The sequence below is a fragment of the Oreochromis aureus genome, linkage group 2, assembly GCF_013358895.1.
Source record: "Oreochromis aureus strain Israel breed Guangdong linkage group 2, ZZ_aureus, whole genome shotgun sequence".
Classification (NCBI taxonomy): Eukaryota; Metazoa; Chordata; class Actinopteri; order Cichliformes; family Cichlidae; genus Oreochromis; species Oreochromis aureus.
In genome coordinates this window covers 34,486,585-34,508,619 of record NC_052943.1, presented here as the reverse complement: position 1 = coordinate 34,508,619, position 22,035 = coordinate 34,486,585, and the positions used below count along the sequence as shown (strand labels likewise).

Here is a 22,035-nt window from a genome sequence, read left to right as displayed (position 1 = left end):
CACTCGTGTATAATTTAGATGAATTCAGCGTCTTTGTTATATCACATGGCAATGACAACTACTTCTTAGCCAATACTAACAAGATTCACTCTGTTAGATGGAGTATATACGCTGGGCATTATGCAACTGCAAGATGGGTGCTGGTGGGCTAATTCATTTTAAACCAGTGTAGTAAAATATGATTGCAAAGCGACAACTGCAGTTGTGAGGCAGCTGGTGTTGTGGTAAAGGTCACACCTGGTTTAATCCTGAGAAAGATGGATCCTGAGAAGAGCTAACAGCCAAGCTTCTTTTCCTCTTCCCCACTGACGAGTCTAAACACTAGGGCAGACAGTAGAGGGGCAGGGGTCAAAATTACACAGCCTCCATCCACCTTCAGTTACAGTTAACATGAGTACAACAGGCAGTTCTGTTTGTACCCACATTTTTTTCTCCTTTTAACTACTAACACTGTCCTGTACAGCTAGGATATGCACTGGTTTTCGTACATGCGATACTGGATCTAAATAAGAAAGACACTTTAAATAACCGTGCTACAGATGTGATCATTCTGGCCACCTGTCTAGAAGAAATCATATTCTGGTTTTCTTCTGTCAGGACAACCATGGAAAGATCAGATCAAAAGTGTGTGTGTAATATGGGACACATGGATGCTTCATTATGATGTCTGACAAACACTTGGGGGAAATAGATAGCAAGTGCCATATCTCCAAAAAGACCTGGGCACAAGTGGGGTTTCGGTAAACTGGTAGTGACGAGTGGTGAAGAGTATTTTATATCAACATGAAGCATAAAGCATGTTAAAAATGCAAATTCATGGGTTAACGTCTTTTCTACAGTTGGGTTAGTACTGCCAAAAACAAAAAAAAGTGGTTAATAAGTCACTTGTAAAGTCTGAAAATAACACCCAAGATTTCCTCTGATACAGTGCAACCTTACCAAAGATTTAATGTTCTAAGGTAATGTGTGGTTTGTGATTTGGTGTGATTTTAAAATAACAAACAAACCAAAAAATCTGGTTCTATTCAAGTTAGGCTACGTCCACACGTACACGGGTATTTTTGAAAATGGAGATTTTCCGTTTCCGTTTTAAAAAAATAATCCCATCCACACGTAAATGCAGAAATGAAGGAAAACGCTGCTAGGAACACGCCAAAGCAACAGGTGGCGATATATTCCTAACCGTGTCGAAATGTTGGCCAATCAGAAGTCTAGAAGCCTCGGTGGGAAAGAGTAAACAAAGATGGGGCATAGAAGCAGAACCGAGTGGTATGTGTGGAGGGACAGTAACTGTGTATATGTAAGCATTTAAACACTGCAGAGAGTACAATTAACGGTAACAGTATTGTAGAAATTCATTTCACCGAAACAATAACGTGGCGCACAGTGTGACGTCAAAAAAGGCGCACACCTTTGACGCTGCGTTTTCTCAGTTTTCCTCGTCCTCACGTAAATGCAAAAACGGAGTTTTTGAAAATCTCCACCCTGGCAGGCGTTTTAAAAAAATCTCCGTTTTCAGTGACTGAAAACGCCGTTTACGTGTGGACGAAAGGTGCAAACGCATAGAAAGATCTGCGTTTTCAAAAATACCCGGGTACGTGTGGACGTAGCCTAAGACATTCTCAGCACATAAATAACAATAATACAAAAGTTGTTTTTTTATATGGTCAACACTGCTATGAAATATGACAGCTCTTATAACAAACTTGAAGTGTGATTTTAGCTCTTTAATAGGTGAGGTATAAGCCAGCGAAAGAGGAAGTCGAGTGTTACTGGCCTCGACTCTAGCATACTTGCATAAGTGAAGCGCAATATAGGCTACACAGTGCAATATTTACCCTGGGTATTCAAATAGCACAGCAAACACAGAGCAAAGCTAAAAATGAATCTCAGACAAAATATACCCAGCACACAGATAACTTGTTTTTACTGGACACTTTCCTTGTCACAAACGCACCAGCAACACAGGCATAAATGACCCATGTTGGGATTTTTGAGGCCATGACCAAGCAAAGGAAGCCTCAGTCTAACATTAGGTGTGCCTCATCAATATTATACTTCACATGCCAAGGTCTGTACAAGCATGCACAACACTATACTAATTCAGCACAGCTTTGTTCTCTGAAGTGGGCACAGATTGGACTACGAAAAAGCATTAAATCCATGACTATAGTTTGCACATCCGAGTACAATCTGTGCCTAAATGAATACCAAACTGAATAATAACCTCTCTCTTTTGATGAAAACTTTTTATCCTGTTGGGACTTGTTGTTTCCATAATGACAGCACTCTTACTCACAGGGCCTGGGGGGTGGCTGCATATCAAGGAGTGGCCCAACGCCTTACTTTCCTTAAAATTGTCAGCCCAGCTTCTTACTCTCATTTCTTTAGCAATTATAATTCATCAGCATATTTCAATATTAGGAAGAACTTTCTGCATGTCAAGTACAAAAAAAATATTCAAAAGCAAACTGTACACAAAGTTGTAATTTTTAGGTTAAAAGCCTCCAAGTAACTGAGCAAGGTTCTTAAAATGGGAAGCTGTTAGGATTTCCACTGGAAAGCTTTATAAATACAATGCCTGAATTCAATGAAAAGCTTTACTTTTACCACTATTAAAACCATCACCAAATGCTCCGTTTCACCTTAATTCTACTAAAACTGCAAAGCAAACATGATACTCATAATGTTGATTTATGGTAGTTTTTAACTTTTGCATGCAAGCAGTACAGAAAAAAAAATGAGTAAGACAGGGACAACTTGACAGGATTTAAAACTCTTAGAGGTTAAATGCTGGTAATACTGATTATATTAAGTATACATGAGGGTGGGACCCAAGGTTCATGTTTCTCAACTTCCAGGTGAGTCACTGAAGTGACTACCAATGAGAATGAAAAATACTGTTGACTAACATCCCATCTGGTACTAAATGTATCAGAAGCCTGTAACGTCCACAAGTTAACAGCTGTCAATTCAAAGCACAGCAAACTGTTTCCAGTGTGGACACAGCTTTAGCAGATAGTCACTGTGATCTCTTCTGTGTTAAGTGCTCTACACCACTTGTGTCACACACCAGGCTGCGGGCCTAATCTGCCACGAGACATTAAATATAAACATAAAGTGACAATAAACTACATATCCCAAAATTCAAGCCATCCCATGAAGAGACAGCAACCTGCCACTAGATTAAAGTATTTCTACAACATCATTGGGTTTTGTGACCATCTCAAAATGGTCTGAAGACCTTGCTTGTGCTTTAAAGAGTTTCTCAGAGCGTTTTTGTAGCGGTGCATGCCAAGGGTTTGTCAAAAAAGACAAAACACCATAGCAGAGTGAGGGAGGCAATCTTACATCCGAGGTCACAGAGGGAGCTATCTGGCTTTTTCATTAGCTGCTGATAAACGCGCAGACAACACTGACACAGTGCAGATATCAATTTTCATATTAGGCGTGAAGGCTGACGTCTGTCTGTCCCGAGGAGCTTTTTCATGTAGCTTCAATGCATGGGACAACGACAGGGAGGGACTGATGTGGTGGAAAAGGCTATGAGTAAAATTTAGTTATCCTGGGAAAAATTGTTGGGTCTAACTGTGGAGGTGTGCTTGGTAGGATTAATGCAGGACAAAAATGGGAGGGGAAAAAAGCAACTGCCACAAACCTCTGATAACATTACTTCATCATCCATCAAGAAGCTCTGTGTGGATAAGTTGTATGGAGACATGCCATACCAGCCACAGAAGCTGAGCAGGAGCGCAGTTCTCAAACAACTTAAGCTCAGAAGAGACTTTTTCTATGCAACCCCCCCCGCCCCAAAAACAAATAAAAAAAAAACCAACCAACCAAAGAAAAAAAAAAAAAGCACTGAATTTCGTGACCACAGGAAAACATCTGGATAGAATTTTTAACTCAAATCTTCTAATCGTTTAATTTAATGGTGTTGTTTTCATCTTGCTTGTGTTCTTTTTAGAACATGATCTATGGATGAATATGTATGTAATATGGGGTCACACGTTCTCAGCAGTTGTTCATCACCCACTGTGACAAAGCTCGTCTGGACAAAGTTCACGTGATAAGAGGTTGTTTTTGCTGCTGTAATGTGGGTTTATTAAACTTATAACTTTAAATGTTTTTAAAGCAACGTGTCAACCTATGTTGACATGTTAAATGTTTGTGAATTATTTGTAACTTAATATCAGAAATCAGATACAGAGACAGTTTAACAGTATGGGAAAGTTCAACTATATTTATCCAGTTACAAATGGTCCTTTGAGGGAAACCATAATGCTGATCTGACCCTCGGTGAAAATGAGTTCCCCTGCTCTACACCACTGACCACCTCACTGAGGTATGGTGACATGCAGAGACTTAAATCTGGTAACAGAGAGAGATTATGAAAGAAACTAGCACTATTAAGTGGCCCAAAATGCATTAGATACCAACTCTGCCACAAAACAAGGTCACAAATTGGACAAAGTAAATGAAACTTACAACTATACTTTCAAGCCTTGTTATTTTTAACGGATTTCTGTGAGAAACTGGGGTTTAATATGAAAGCATTTAAGCAACGTTACCACACTGATTAACATCATTAACTGGTAGATAAGGACATCTGGGAAAACAGACCGGTATGTCCAGTAAACATGACATTAAGTTCAGGAAGCAGAATCAGAGAACTGATTCCCACCAGTCACAAAAGCTCCTTCAGCATGCTGACATTCAGTCCACGTTTATGCTGGACTTTACAGGTGTTCCAAATTTTGCGACTGCATCTTGCACAGTTGCGATACGCTCATGTTGACACTACTAAACGGTGTTAATCCCATGGAAAACTTTCCCCATCTGGACCTACAGTTGGCAACAGTAACCCTGGTTCTGCACTGCAGCTTTGGTGAGTGTAGTTATAAAATTAACCAGTTGTCCATCTTCTGTATTTTAATGTTAACATCAGTCCTCCAGATGACAGCAAATCCAGAGCAAAACAAGGATTACTGTAAAGAAATAAAACGGATGCGGGCAGGGCTGGCTGGTTAGTAGCGACTTTCAAAATAAGAGCTTTATTTAGTTATGTTCATGGATGACAATGTTGGGGATCAACGGTGGTTCAAGGTTAATGGCAATAGCTTTTATAAAGAGGTGTCAAATTTGTATCCAATTTTTCCCACAGATGCGGTAAATACCAGCATTTAGAGATTAAAGCCCATTTAAATCTACCTTCAACCAATATTCCCAACATGGGGACGGGGACTCATGAACATGTTCACAGATGCAGACTAGCACATGCTAAGTCTAATTTGCGTGTGTTGGGAGAATTTTTCAGCCGTCATAATCCTAATGAAATAAGAGAAAACAGGAGGACTGACGTTTGAATCAGAAGCTGGAAATGGGAAATAAGGCATTGTGCTCTCTTGTAAAATACGATTCCAACTTGAGGCCAAGGCACCAAACCCTGCCGCTCAATAACACAGATTACATGTCAGTTTCCTTTTGTAGTAGACCAAAAAAATGTTGCTAATCTTTATAGTAATAGTCACATCTGATCTGCAGTCTTCCGAAACCAAAACAGAAAATGCCAAGGTTTCTTTAGATTGTCCGTATAGCCACAGCTAACAGCAATTCTTTTAGTAATTGAATATTCCTCTGATTAATTGCATAAATGCAATGTATGTGTTAAAATTAAGTGTTCACTGGTTTCCATTTTAGAAACTTAAAGTGTTCCAACAGTGTTGTATCTCCTGGATGACAGACTGTGTGTTCAGGTATATGTGGTTTTGTGTGCAAGATAAGCCCTTAAAGATTTTGTGCTCTATAAATAAAATTACAATGAAAAAGAACATGTGATGGCTACAATGAAGAAAAGTGAGCATATCAGCATTTTGAAGTTGTCGCTGAGCTTTGATGCAACACTGTGCTGCTGAAAACAGCCTCTCTGCTGGTGTAGATGGTAATAATTCAGTTACCAAACAGCTCCAGGTCAGCGGCTCAGAGTTCGAATCATGTACATTTATTTATAACTGGCCTGAAAAAAACAAACATTTTTAAATATTATTACAAATTATTCTACATTTAATTTAAAAAAATGTTATGAAGGGCTTGAAATCAATATGGTCTTGTAAAAATCCACACTGTTTAAACTGTGCCCTGCTTGGTGCAGGTTTCACTGCAACAGAAAGTGGGTCGGCTCTCTTCAGCTTAAACTCTGTATCTGACCAATATGCACATTTTAATGTAGCGTCTGTGGCTTTTGGTCTGTAGATTTTCACTGTGTGAAACAGCTGCAGACGGGAGCAGCTACAAAGTTCCGTTTAGTTTTTTCCTCCCAGCTTATTGAGCAGGTGGTTTAATGAGTGACTTCGAGGTTTTTCCCCTGTATGGGATTTATAATGTATACTTTACTTTATGGGATTTACTGTGATTACAGGAACAAGTGCTACTGTTTTGGATGCTTCCTTCCCCTAAGCTCACCGTCTTCTGCCTCTTTGCTTCAGTGTAATAATTAATTTTGACTTCTCTGTGAAATCTATTACTCTACACTGTGCATTTAAGTAGACAGACTGTGGCTCCATGTTAATATATGAAACCATCATCTTCACCGCTGCTGGTATCAGCAGTCTCTTTCTTTAAAAACTTGGGGCTGCATTGTTTTAATGTTGTCATTTATATGTTTTTTACATTCACAAGCACACTCCTAGACACACCACAGTTCTATTACAGACCTGTTTTTAGTGAAAGGTTCATGTTTGCATGGTGCCGACTGGAGTCATTAAACAAAGCATCAAAGCAGAAAATCATGATGACATCACCATCAGGAGATTACTAAAGCTATACTTTTATTACCAGAGGTGTCTATTACGAAGCAGGATTTCAGCTTATCCAGATCACTTCAGGGTTAGTCCTGGTTTTCTGTAGTACAAAAGGTGATTGACTACTTACAGAAGTGTAACCTATAGATGTTCCAGATTAGAGATCAACAGGTATGAAATCACCGGCCACTGACTGATTGTCCAGAATACAGCATCACCACTCCTGTAACCTCTGCATGGAGAGTTGGAGGGTGCTTCCCTGATGAGTATCAGTAATAGATATCATTCTTAGATGTTACTTTAACCCTGTGCCACCCCCCCCGCCCCGTTGGCAGCAAGCGCTAACACTTTGGCTGTTCATTTACCATTAATTCATGATCCTAAAACACCACACTTCCTCGGTTTAAATTCTGTTTTTAAACTTTACTCTCAAACCCTTTAAAGACAACGGGGAAAGAATAAAAACTACAAGTGTCCAAAGCAGGTTATGTTGGGGGTTTCATTTTAAAACCACTGTTTCTTTTATTCACAGCATGTTTTAAGAGCAATATGGATTCTATGCTGGGGGCATACATCTGCTACTTATTAAGCTGTACCTAAAACCACTGAGTGAAGCACACACTGTGTTGCATTGTCACAGAAATGTGCATGTATAAATTTGGTGCTTTAGAAAATGCATAAAATGTTCCTATATTTCTCATTTACACTGCTGTAACTGCAGCTAGTAGAACACACACCAAGAACACCTGTTCAAATTCATTTAACTTTGATCTGCTGACAAATTAAAGTCATTTCCCATTCTTCCACTTTATTTGGAAGAAAAGTCATGTAACCCATGAAAAAGCCTCTCTTAGATGAATTAGATGCTGCCAACACCACCCCTTTCATGTGAACCTGGAGGTGAAACCCTGGATTAACTCAGCAAGTTGATTAACCAACTTCATGTTACCATATAGTCTAGTCGCCAATGTAAGTGATTCCATATAAGTGAAAGACACCCTGAGTATGTTGAAACTGCTTCATAATATCTGGCCCCTGTCAAAGCTATTCTCTAACAGGTCTATACACAGTCCTTGAATATGACATACTGTACTGGTCCTGCACATCTTACCTTGTTACAGTGACGGCCGATGCCCATGAGAAAGTTATCTGGTTTGATGTCTCTGTGGATGAAGTTCTTTGTGTGTACATACTCGATTCTGCTGATCATCTGAAGATATAAAAATGTTTTAAATGTGACCAAATTACTACAATTACCTACAATGGACAAACGTTTCCAAATAATATATGAAGGCAGGATACAGATAATAAACCTGTGCCTAGTTCACTTTTTCAGAGGCCTGCAGAGAAGTGGGTGTATGTATGAGCTGAATACCTGGTCTGCCAGCATAAGGACAGTTTTCATGGTGAAGCGCCGAGAACAGAAGTTAAACAGGTCCTCCAGACTGGGTCCAAGCAGGTCCATAACTAGGACGTTGTAGTCCTTCTCTTGGCCATACCACCTGATGACAACAGTTACATATAAAAGTGGGTTTTCACAGTTGATCTCAGTCACAATGCATTCTCTAAACCAACTCCACAGGCTGAATATAGACCCAAAGCAGGATGGCCTCTTATAAAAAGGTTCATTTTACTTGTGCTGTGTTCCATAATAGAAGGCTAAAATTAAAATGTGTTTTTGAGGTACAAAGAGGAGACATTAAAATGTCGTGAAAAATTAACCCCACACTGTTCCAAGGAAGCCCATCAGATGGAATTCTCTCTTAATACCAATGACATCATTCCCTAGTGGGATTCTGGTTTAATTTAGTTGTTCCAACTGACATCCTGATGCGTCAACAAGGAAACAAGAAAACATAAGCTACTGTGACGCAGTAATGGTTGAACTTTTAACCTTTTTAAATTGTTTTAAGACTTCTCTCATTTTCTCCTCTCCCCTCCAAAACACTGCTATGATGTGGAATCATGTGACTCTTGAAGAAACATCATTGAACACAATCTGTTCACTAAAGCCAAGAATGTGTCTTAAAACATCAAAAAGAACAAACCCAAAACTAGTTATCAACCAACCACGGTTCTTTGTATATTTATATTTTCAAAACTAATTGAGATTAAAATCCTATTAATCACTGAAAATTACAGAGCTCCCTCGCTATAACGCGGTTCACCTTTCGCAGCGTCGCTGTTTCGCAGATTTTTGTGTGTGCAATTTTGCATGCTTTTTTTTTTACAACGCATTCTGTTCTGCGTCCTGATTGGCTGTAGACCATTATCAATCTCGTGCCGTGTCTCCTGTACAGTACATAATGCGTTCAGCTTGTCAAATTTACATAAATCTTCAATCCTAGCAGTGTGACTCTGAAGTGCTGAACTGTATGTTTATAAGTTTTCTCCCCAACAAACAACAAAGTCGATGAAACGTCATCACCTGCGAGTGACTTTGGTTTCATTCTGTAATACTGGACTTATTTTTCTACAAAGGTTTGAACTTTGTGTTTAAACAAGCGAGAAAAGTGTGAAAATGTTCATGCCTGTCTGAGAAAAGTGTATAAAGTGTGTAGTGAGGGGTTTTTAAAACATCTATAATAACTGTAAAAAATAAAGATGGCTACTTTGCAGATTTCACCTATCGCGGGTTATTTTTGGAACGCAACTCCCACGATAAACAAGTGCCCACTGTATTCTTTTTTTATTTTGTTTCGTTTTGTATTTTCTTACAATATTTGGTTAGTAAATATTCTGTGACAAATGCCCCTTTGCTTTCACACCTCTCTAAAAGCTCAATTTTACTATTTACAGCTTGAACAGAGATTACTTATACAGGGATTATACTTCCTACGTCCACAGGTTGTGTGCTCAGGTCCCAGTGACCTCATCGTTTAGTTAACACTGTAACTGTTAGTTCTATTAAAAGGAAAAAGAATGAAATCACAGATATAAGTGCTGAAACAATACACCTGTTCTTAAACAGCTCCACTGGCTTCCAGTTCACCTAAGTATCAATTTCAAGATCTTGTTTATCACTTTCTAAGTCCTTTATAACCCTGCTCGTCTGTATTTATCAAATTTTCTCCATACATACTCAGAGTACACTCTGCTCTTCTTCAGCTTCCCTTCTGTCTGCTCACCTGACTACCATGGGACTCAGAGCCTGTAGTTGCTGTGTCCCAAGACTCCAGACTAAACTCTTTGTACTTTTAAACCACGTCTCATAGTCTCATACCCCATCTATTCAGAAAGGCATACCCTTCATTGTAACTTGGTCTAGTCTATTACCTTTATTAGTTTTATAGTTGTGGTTTGTTTTACCTTGTTTTTATTTATCTGTACTACTGCAAGGTGACCTTGGGGGGTCTTTAAAGGCATCTATAATAAATCTTTAAAATGTAATAATAACAACAAAGACAAGCATTCTAAGCATTATATGGTAAATGGACTGATTCTTATATAGCGCCTTTCTACTCTCCCAGAATACTCAAAGCGCTGTATACAACATGCCTCATTCACCCATTCATACAAGCACTTATAAACTCAAGTGCAAACTAATAAACATTCACACTCCGATGAACGCATCGGAGGGCAACCTGGGGTTAGTATCTTGCCCAAGGATATTTGGCTTGCAGACTGGGGAAGCCAAGGATCGAACCACCAACCTTCCAATCAGTAGCTGATCCGCTCTACCACCTGAGCCACAGCCTATATGACATGCCCATTCACACAAGCACTTCTTTTCTACACCTAAGTCCTTTCTAACTAACATTCACATCCCAATGGATGCATTGGAGAGCAACTTCGGGTTAGTATCTTGCCCAGGGATACTTTGGCATCCAAACTGGAGCAGTCAGGGATTGAAGCTACAGCTACCCTGTTGAAGAGAGGGGGGCTCAACACGACAAACAAGGAGGAATGAAATATGTATGGCAACAAGTGGAGAATGATGAATTGAATGGACCTACAGACACATGTGGGTATGTTGATTCTTGCTGATGTGTACCTATTCAGTAAAGAAGCTACAGCTAGTTTCTGGCATGTAGAGTCTGGTAGGGCAGTTTTCATGCTACCATTACACAAAAGACATGTCACCAAATTTCAAGAGTGATATGATTTCATGATAAACATGCCATTACAGGACTCTAGACTAACTTTTTGCCATGGGCGCACCGGTACGCCTAACTTTAAAAATTTAGGCGTACCGGCGCAAAAGTTAGGCGCACTCAAATTTTTCAACCGCATCGCTTAACACCGCAGTTTTCCATGTGCACTTTCTTTGGGGGGGGGGGGGTCCATACAGACAATATTCATTTCTAAATTATTAACTAACAAACTTGTGCTTAAAGTGCTTTGTCAATATTGTAGAAAATGTTAAACTTAATCATCATCTTGGCTCCTCTGACGACCTGTTTGCTGCTGCTGAAAGGCAGTGGGGAGAGGGGACACTTGGGCAGTGCATTTATTGCAGCATATAATGTGTTTTCTGGATACACTGCTGCTTTTTCAGCATTCAAAGATTGATGGCACTGTGTCAGAGCAGGGCTATGAATTTCAGATGGATCAGTCCTTAACTTAACACAAAAGTTATCAATAGTTCTTTTCATCTTTTCTTATTACCCACAGCTACATCCACTTCTGTCAGGCCTAGGCTGCTCACTAGGGCTGGGTATCATCACTGATTTCTATAATCCATTCGATTCCGGTTCTCAAAGTCCTGATTCGATTCAATTTAGCCTCAAACAGTCAGAAATATTATAATTCTGATCATTTATCAGCACTGACACATGTGAGACTTCATCAGAATTGTGAACATCACAGCAGATGCCTTTGTGTCAAAGTAACTGAGAATAAAACACAGAAAGACATGAAGGAGATTTTCCTGGTCTGGCGTTTTATAGCAGATAACCTTAAAAATATTCTGCAATATTCTGCAATTTTGCATAATTTTAAGAAGTTTAAATTTCTTCAGTATTGAACAGCAGAAATTAGGCTTTCTTGTCCGAGGTCATTTAAGTGAAAAAAAGAAAAAGACAGCGGCCGACAGCGCTGTAAACAACGGTAGACTGGTGGGTAATAAGCGAATGAATAATGCAGAAAACAGAGATTTGAGACGGGAAACTGTTCTTGAAGTACAGAGAGAGAGAGAGGGAGCTGTGCATGAAGTGGGATTTTTATCGTGGTGGAAGCAAAACAGCAAAAGAGGGAATTCATGACGACATTGTGAAGCGCAGTTTGCTGCTTCTTTTGCTGCTGGCTCGGCGAATTTTGGTTGGAGAGACAAAACCTGCAGCTCAGAATCAGCGCAAAAAAGACGGAAACACAGCACGGACCCGACGCATCAGAATCGCTGAGCTCTGACAGCGTGTCCGTGTTCAGCCGTGGGGTGAGAAAGCTGAGAAAGACAAAGCTGATTCTGATGCGTCGGGTCCGCTCTGTGTTTACGTCTTTGTGTGGAATCCGTTAATGAATTGATATCGCTTTATTCAAGCTACTCACCTCTCTCTTCCACCTGCACTTTCAACTGGACCACGGCCAATCAGAGAGGTCCCGCCCCTGACTATCTCTGATTGGTTTAGTCCACGATAGGGGCATAACGTGTGTCTGTTGTTGACCACACGGAGAGCTGCAGAGATTTTTTTTTTTTTTTCTTTTGTTACCCGAAAATATTTGGTTGCACCGGTGCAACCAAATATTTTTTTTTTTTAGTCGCGCGACTGAAAAATTGGTGGCACTCTAGAGCCCAGCGAAACATGCACCTATTCGATGCGTATGGGCAGATGAACACCAATTCCCCTTCAGAGGTCACTGTACATTCAAGCACACTCCGAGTAAACCAGTAAATCTGTTGCAAAAATATGGGCAGTATGCAACACCAGGTCCAGCTACACATGGAGCGCATGGTGGCAACCCTGCTGGTGCACATTTAAAAAAAAACTTGCTGAGTTGTCCATAACATTACAGAAGGTCTCCAAGGGGGAAAAATGATACCTGTGAGTATTTTACTTCATATGCCCTTGGCCTGCAAATGGTGGGAACCAAAGAAGGGCTCAGTTCTCATTAAAGTTTGTCTTCACTGAGGCCCATGCTATGATGTCCCATGACTTGGCGAATCCAAATAGGTACTAATAGAAAAGGGGGTTTTGGCCTTAAATTAGAAACAGAATAACAAAATTTTAGTGTTTGAATAAACTTTTTTTATAAAAATCACAGAATTTGGTGACATATCCACTTTATATTACTTAAATTACTAAACACTTGGGGGAAATTTGGACCCCAGAGGGAAACAGGCGTAATTATGTGGTGCCATTGAAAAAATTCAATTGATTTAAAAAAAAATGTCTCACTAAAGTTAATTTCATCTTTTCTTTTTATTTTCACTCAAAACAGGCTATACTTTTATGCCAACGAGGTCTGGCATAAAACCAGGCGGGGTCATTCTTGACCCCAGAGGACAAAAGGTGTATGGCAATGAGGGTCCAGCCTCACGATTCCTTGTTAGGGAATATAATTAATGGTTTCAAATGTCTTAGTTTTTGACACTGACCATTAAAACAGGGACTCAAATGTAATTACATATCAGTTTCTTAGTTTTAGACTAGCTGGTTAGTCAACTAAACGAGACAAAAAACAAACAAAAAAAAGAGACTAAGAAATTAGTTCCCAGGAACAACCCTACTTGTAACTGGCATAATCATCTTATGGCACGATATATTTTCAACCCAGAAGTCTGGTGGGAATCAACTATATTCACACTATGCACACAATTTGACAGCTTTGCCATGATGTTTAAGTCTGTAACATTATCAGGTCATAATCATGATCCCAACACAAGGCTTGAGTCACTTCTTTACAGAGAAAAAAAAAAAAAAAAAAAAAAAGCAGCCAGAATGAGGAAGTTGCAGAAACTGGTATAGGTGGGGCCTGAATAAAAGCCAAGTCAGACTGTAGCAGGAATGTAGGAGAGGCAGCAAGATCAGCAGGTTGCGCAGGCTGTAGGCAAGACTGTTTCAACATGAAAACAGAATTATGAGCACCAAGATTCACTGAACAGCTTGTTTGCAATACAGTTAAAGTGGAAACTCTTACTTTAGACAAAAATTACAAGAAAGCCAAATGGCAACAACCCCAAACTGGGATTTAGGGTTTACAACCATTTTAATAACCCATACTAGTGGCTATTAAGGCTTTTATAGGATCTTCAGCCTACATGACCTTAGAAAACATATCACAGCATTACAATGCAACTATTGACATGAAATTCTCACCAGATGTTGGTAACAATCCACATATGCAAATTCAAACCATGGATGTCCATAAATGGTGTGTGATAATGAGTGACTATTTGGGATCATTGCCCTGCTACTGTCCCCCCTCAGTAGGTGGCAGCAGATTTTTATCAAGAACGTCTCAGTACATTTATCCATTCATCCTTCCATCAATGAAGCATGCCAGTGCCGTGTGAAAAATAGCCCCACACTATAACGTTCCCACCTGCAAACTTCACTGTTGGTATGGTCTTTTTGGGGTAATATGCAGTCTCTTTTGGCCTCTAAACACTGTGTGTATTCAGGCATCCAAAGTTTAATTTCAGTATCATCTGACCGGAGTATATTCTCCCAGTTGACTTCGTCCTTATACTCTGATGACACGTTATATGAAATGAATAAATTACTACCAGAATGTAAACACATCAGAAAAGTTGGTGTATGAACAGTTTAGCACACTGTTGAACACCAAACTCTGTCGTTTAACTGAAAATAAGCAAATATAGTACCCCTAAATATACACTGATTACTGTGTAATTATGTCTTTCAACAAACGGATGGAGTCTCAACAATTTAGATGTAGTCTATTAAATAAACCCATACACTACAGAGATGGACATCGCTGTTCAGCCTAATCACAGTTCATATATGTTGCTAGAGACCGGTCATTTACGTAATTGATGTGAGGGATCATAATCTCATTTATTTAGCGCTAAATCACAACAGTTGTCTCAAGGCGCTTTACATTGTAAGGTACAGACCCTACAATAATACAAAGAAAACAGGTAAAACACCATCAATCACATCACACCTATGAGCAAGCCCTTTGGTGACAGTGGGAAGGAACAACTCCCTTTTAACAGGCTCGGGGAGGGGGCGGGGCCATCTGCCACCACTGGTCGGGGGGGGGAGCATACTTGGATTCTACGTTTGACAATATAGTCCAAGTAGGAAAAAGTTTACATTTTGTTGTTTTTTTTTTTAAATGTGTGAAGCACAAACATGTTTAAAGAAAGCTTTTCATTACTGGAAATACAAATAAGGTGGAAAACAAAGTTCTGTCCAACCATTTATATAAAACTGCAGCAAATTCCTTTATTTTGTTCTACTTACAGAACAATCAGGTGTGACAAGATGCCACATTGTTATTGTTGCTACCCTACCATTCATAGTTTTATTCCAAGCACAGTTGGTGCAGAGTATCCTCAACTTCGTTCTACATGTACAATGACAGAAGGCTTTGGTGGATTTTTAGGCAGTGGCATTCATTAGTCGTCTCATTGTTTTAACACACAAAACAATTGACTACACTCCACACCAACTACACACTCAATGTCAAATCTCTCACATTTCAAACTCACCATGACTCCCAAAACTTTCCTCTCTTTCTAAGCAACCAAATGCCACGTGTTGCCATATCGCTTTTTGATTGGCTCGTGTGGTACATTTTGTAACCAATGAAAAAAGTGGTTGTTATAGGTGGGGGTGGGGGGGGCGGTCCCCTCGCAAGAAACCTGCTTGCGAGCGCTGTCCTTAGAAAATCCAGCTACAAGACTTAGAAACAAAATCAAAAACGAATTCTTTTATTTTTTGATAGAACACTTAAAAAACGCTGAAACAAGTGGCATTAGTAAACGGTACACGTGCGCATGTGCAGCTTGTTCTGATGGTCAAATATGAGTATTATTACCTGGCTTCTTTGGCTAGTTTGATGCATGAAGTGCCAAAGACAAGTTAATCTTTGATTTTTTTAAATTAAACTATTGACTATCATGCTTTGTCACATTTGGGGACAATGTGAATATCTAAGTGAAGATGAAATGACTAAATGTTAACTAAATATATTTTAGTGACTTTTGGCTCTATGAGAAATGGCTGCTGCACTGTGGCATGCTTGAAATCACCTGGAACAGCTCCCATTAGAAGACAGGTGTTAATAATGGATAACACACTGGGTCCAATAGTGTCGAAGACTTCTTTAATATGACGAGTGGAGATAATGTCAAGGTGACACAGAGAAACTGGCTCAAAGGGAAAACAGCTGATAAAAACAAAGGGATCATAAGCTGGAGGAGTGATATGGAGGACCTGATAGCAGCGACCTTATTGACGAAAAACTAGAGTTTTCACGGGTGGCTGGAGACCCTGGAAAGTGTGTGGTGGGTGGTTGATAACAGAACTAATGGTGTTAATAAGACACGGGGTGTGTGACAGTTATTAGAGATGATATCTGATAAATACTTCTGTACTAAAATACTTCTTCTAAAGCCATCCTGGTAACCAAACAGGGCTTCCCTTAACATGTCAAAGGAGAGCTGAAGTTTGTTTTGTTTTTTATTTCTGAGAGCACATTGAGTCACATTGTTTAGCCAGGGATCTTTTTTAGGTTTAACACGCTCAGTTTTAAAAGGAGCAACAGTATCAAGAGCATTTGAACAAAGCGAGCAGATGAGGCTCTCATCTTAAGGGAGCGACTGCCCAGTGGAGGGACACCAATAATCTGTTCTTCAGCAGTAGCAGGAGTGACGATGCAGAGACTGTGTGCAGGTAAAGGTTTACATGTTCATTTTAAAATGCGGTCAGTTTTTATAAAATATTTCTTGTTGAAATTTGTTCCCGGGTATTCAGTGATTCAATTGTGTGAAACAACATTCTAAGGTACATTTAAGAGTCTGAACCTCAGCTCAACCGGTCTCTGTGGGTTTACCCAGAGAGCAGTGACTCCGAACTAGATCTGCCAAAAGGCAGGCATATCCAGTATGGGTCAGAGTCCACCTGCACGGCAGGGTGGACTCAAAACCAATAACGATGAGGCTCAGGTCCAGTTCAGCTCTGCTCATTTCCCAGCTCATCCTGTCTTGATGCCTTTTGAATTGAAGTCTTATTTTGTTTATTTCTGTCACCTACATTTTGTCCCTGTCCAATTACACATGAATCTTTAAAAACAAAAAAAATTAGCATTCCAGCTTCTAATTAAAACTCTAGTTCAACGGCTACCACAAACAAAACAATACACACGTTATCCAACTTTTATACTGTGTGCCATGATGACAAAGTGACCCAAGCTAATAAAATGACTCGTCCCTCCTCTCAAGAAAAAAAGAAAAGAAAAAAGAAATAGAAGAAATATGATGGTCAGTAGTGAAGCGCGTTTATATTCTTCAGCACACTGGATTAAAGTTTGTGTGCTCTGTAGTTACCCATGTCTAAGAATGGTCTTTCAAATGTGTTCGTCTGTGGACACGAGTGGATGTGGTGTTAAACCAGAAACCAAAAAAATAACCAGAAATGAGGAAATCCTCGTCTGTCTGAAGTTTTCCTTTCCAGCACGCTAAAGATAAATCCAGTTATACTGCAGACTGCCCTACATTTAACATGGGTCACATCATTAATAGCAACTACCCAATTACCCATTACTTACTTATTATTGTGATGTCACATCTGTGCTAAATAAACATAAACAAAAAGCTAATTAAATGCTTATTCTTTAATCAAAACAACCGGTCCAACTCACAGCTAATGAAAAACAAAACCCGTCATCATAAGCAGTCTTTCTGGCAAGTATGATATGAACAAAGAGGTGACACTGATGCTCGGACTAAAGTGTACACACTGTATAGTTAAAATATACAGTGTGGAAGTGGGACGCAGCTACCGTACTTTAAGATTACCGCTCACCCTAAATGGTTATTATTAGCAGTTACTGCAACTAATATTACGTGTCCCCGCTGACAGGTCCTGTAAAGGTTTCATTTACGCGGTGCAAACACACACACTGCTGGGCTTGGTCCGCTGTTTTCGCTTCGTTCGCCGCCATTTTCTAACAAGGGAGCGGAGGACATGTTGGAAGCTAGCACAACAAAAGAGCGGCCATTTCCAATCACACAGTCCCTATTCCGCTCCGTAACAGCTGTAATTCAGGATACGAGTACACACCTAGGGTCTAAAAACAGCTGTCACCACGCAGCCAAAAATGTCAAACGGAACCGAGAGGAACGGCGTTTGAAAGCGGTGCTGGAAATACATAATACACAGTGTGTTCTCGTAGCTGTTGGGCTGATTAGCAGGCCTAATGCCAGCAGGGTTCACAATCACTGTTAGCCGTCTTTTTCCCAGAGCAGACGGGACGACATGTATTGACTGAAATTATTTTTTCCATATTAGTATCGACACAGACGCTAAACCATGTCTCCTTACCTGATGTGTGGAATCCCGACACCGCCTTGTAGGATTTTGTATAGCTTGCTTTCGTATAACAACTGCGGATGTCTGGCCTTTTGTGATTCCAATTTAACAGCTACTTCCTGAAAAATAGAGAAACACGACAACAAATACACTTCAATATTTAACATTCTTTTTACTACTAACATCTAAGGATTCATAAACTGAATACAGCTAAAAGTATTGTGTAACCTTAGCAGATAAATAGAACTACTTAGAAGCTGTGCACTTTCCAACCTATAAAGTTATCGCACACACAGGACAAAGCTACCGTCATATTCGGTGAAATTATTTAGCAACTTCCAAAAGACAGCTAAACAATCCAAGATATAGAAAGATGCACCATATTACCTCTCCATTTGTGATGTTAATGGCCAGATATATGTCGCCGAAAGATCCTGATCCGATTTTTCTGACGAGTTTGTATTTTCCACCGACTATGAACTCAGCTTTAGAGCCGCTGCTGCTCGCCATATCCACCAGATATCAAATTCCACCTGATTTGCTTTAGGAAATTCTGTGGCAATTTAGCCCGATTGTCAGCAGAACATACGGCGTCCCGTATATCCACTTGGTGTTACAGGGGGCAATGTGGGCTAGCTGTTACTACAAAATATTTTCGACAACCAATGAACCAGGCTTCGACAGATCTCATATATAGTTTTCTGGCTTTCGTCTGGCTACAATAATCTTAGTTAAAACACAAACTGGTCAGGTAAACGCTCAATGGCGTGTTAGTATCGACGTACAAACATCCAGAACTAAATTAGAACAAGCCTAAGGCCTTAAACACCCAACCAGCTACCTCGAAGTAGCAACTAATGTCCGTCAAATCTAACGTTAGCTAACGTTAGCATCAAGCTAACGTCGTCGTAACGAACGCAACGAAAAAACTGTCCAGGTTTCCTCTGCAGTGAAGGGCGAAAGTTAATCTTTATACTCTCGCGGGTGCCGTTGCTTCTTCGATCTTTAAAAGACGTTTTCGGAAAACTTTAAGGGTCGAAACCGTCTGTACAAAGTACAACCCACTCACTCCGCCATCTTGTCTTCTCTACCCTTTCTCTCAGCTGGTTGCCGTTGGAGGCGATTAGCTAAGGTACCTCATGGCCCCTTCAGTTGCTATCGGAAATAATAGAAACAGAAAAAACGACACAAAAGTTACTCTACATAGTGCTAAGAAAAGCAAATGTGCTTTCTGTATGCCCGCAATAGCGCAAATGCGTTACAACGCAACATCCTTAGTTTGAATGGACTTAGAATTTTGTATATTTTGTTTCTTTTTTTATTTAGTTTTTTTTGTCCTATCACACTTACTTTGTGTCGACGTATGTTAAAGACCAGTTAAGTCACCGGGAAAAGTTCTTTTTTTAGGGGGTAATTATTGTTTGTTTAATAATTTTCGAGCACACGCATTCTGTAGACAAAGATATATACATGAAAACTTGATGATTTTTAAGTTTTTTTTTCTGTTGTTATTTCAATTATATTTGCATGTTCGAAATAAAATTATATCTATCTATCTATCTATCTATCTATCTATCTATCTATCTATCTATCTATCTATCTATCTATCTATCTATCTATCTATCTTATCAGGTTCCACCACAGAGCTCTTGAATGCACCAGCAGGTGATGTTTTCGAACAGACTACGTCATGTGACTGTAAAAGAGGTGAAATATTTGGCAGAAATTCTATATGGTCATTCAGAAAACGAGAATGACAAGGATAGATATTTTCTTTTTAGTGGGCAGTCTGAAGGCCAAAAAACAGATTTATGTTCCCAAGTGGACCATTATGCCTTCTGCTATAATGGTCCACTTGATAATAATATTTTATTATGATTTTTTTATTTTGAGATATTAAAATCACAACAGACAAGACAGAAAAGCAAAAGAAGAAAGTAAGACAAGTTGGACAGGGAGAGAAAAAACACTGAAAATCTGCTTGAATAGCTGCCGAAAAAAAACCACACAGCAGGGAAACCACAGCAACAACCAGCATATGTATAACTAACAGTAACATATATATAATAAATGTTACTGAGCAGCACACAGTATTAATATTACATGACATGTTTAGAGGCAGCTGCCGACCAAGATGGTGTGTGAGTACCTGTGTGCACACCTGTGTGTGTGCGCGCGCTGTATTCACAAGATTTCTGTTTAAGTATCTGAGAGTGTGTGTGGGGAGCCACAGGCCTGCCCCCCAGGACATGTTGCAGCGCTGGGTGCTGTGGCACAGAATTCACTGTGATATGGATCCTCTCTGCAAAGATCTCCAAAACAGACTAATCACATTCCAATCTTCCAGATCCCAGAGGCAAGTGAAAGGAAGGATACAGTCAGATTTGTGAAAGAGCTGCTCAGCAGACACTGAAACTACCACCAAAAATGAACATCCAGACATTATCCCAAACTAGACCTAAAGGTTCATCAGCACCTCCCAGGTCGATAATAGTGAGATTCCTCAACACAGCAAAAAAAAACAACAAAACAAGCATGGAGCCAGAAATGTCTTTTTTCAAGATAAATGGACATTTCTGATCTACAAAATAAGATCAGGACAGTTCATGAAAATGTGTCAAAATGTTCACGAAATCACCAAAGAAAGGATGTACAGGCCAAATGTCTGCATCCAGCAAAAGTGAAAATATAACTGGACACCAGAGAGGAGACCTCGGTACACTAACGGAGGCCACACTGCTGCTGAAGGAGCTCAGAGTCGAGATGTGCTGCGGGGAAACGGAGCATTTTAAGGACAGCTGGGGGAAGGCTGGAGGAGCAGCGTTAAGAGAAAAGGGCAGTGGTCTGTTGACTGTAAGAAAGAAAACAAGAGGAGGGGAGTTGAACCTACATGAGGAACGATGAACGCCATAAATGCAGATGTGAAGACGGTTTAGACAGTTACATGTCACGGTAATAGAAGTGATGTTTCTTAAAGTCCTGGTGGACTTTGGTTCAATATGAGCAGATTACACTCATTTGGACCTCTTTTACACTGTACTGAGCCTTTTTTCCTACAGACAGGGAAGGTCTCACCCCTCTGACCAGTACAAACAGACTTCCAACACAGGTAAATCACTGTGGCTGACTGTAGGGGTGGAAGTCCTGCTCTGTGTTATTAATGCTGTTTCTTTGTTTTTCCTGACATATGTCATGAACCAAAGTCTTCATATCCATCTACAAGTGAAGCATCTCTATGGGAAACACTTGTTTAAACAAAAAGGGGAACATATCATAACATCATACAGATATCAGGACCTATATGAATTTTGTTAGTTATAATGTGGCAGAATCAATAACCCAATCAAGAGAAATGGGCAATGATTCAGGGTTTCTTGATTCAGAGCATCTCAAACTAAAAGGAGAACGGGTTTGAGCAAGTCTGCAGTGCATCATGTAGGAAGGGCAAGAAAAAGGGAGTTGCTATCCTGTTTAGGAAATATGTGTACTAATAATGAGAATGTTTTTTCATGATGATGAAAGCCATTTTCTCATCTTAACTGGAACAATAGGAGTCGTGAAAATAACAATGTGAAATGTGTATTGCCCAAATGAAGACTGCCCAAACTTCTTTATGGGATTGCGTCCGTCCTGGCAGATAAAGGTGAAGGAATTACACAATACAGAAAGAAACTAAAAGAAACTAACAACAATTACATGGGTTACTAACTTATAAGGCAGAAGGATGTGTTAGATATATGAATAAAACATATTATGAAATGGGGAATAAAGCTGACAGGTTAACGGCCTTTCAG

At 39.7% G+C, this 22,035-nt stretch overlaps 1 protein-coding gene across 5 annotated transcripts in view; it reads right to left on the bottom strand.

Annotated features, from left to right (window-relative positions):
* csnk1a1 (casein kinase 1, alpha 1) overlaps positions 1-19,369 on the bottom strand; it is a 29,347-nt gene extending 9,978 nt beyond the window's left edge. For 3 of the 5 annotated variants that reach the window (XM_031758941.2, XM_031758943.2, XM_031758942.2), the window contains exons 1-5: positions 18,629-19,361; positions 18,254-18,360; positions 8,176-8,302; positions 7,912-8,010; positions 238-321 (exon numbers count right to left, since the gene is read on the bottom strand). In XM_031758941.2, the coding sequence (XP_031614801.1) occupies positions 238-321; positions 7,912-8,010; positions 8,176-8,302; positions 18,254-18,360; positions 18,629-18,751 (540 nt within the window). In that variant the 5' untranslated portion in view covers positions 18,752-19,361. Of the gene's footprint in view, positions 1-237; positions 322-7,911; positions 8,011-8,175; positions 8,303-18,253; positions 18,361-18,628 lie in introns of all 5 variants that reach the window. The other 2 variants (XM_039622182.1, XM_031758944.2) reach the window with 2 other exon arrangements.
* Between the last annotated feature and the right edge of the window lie 2,666 nt (positions 19,370-22,035).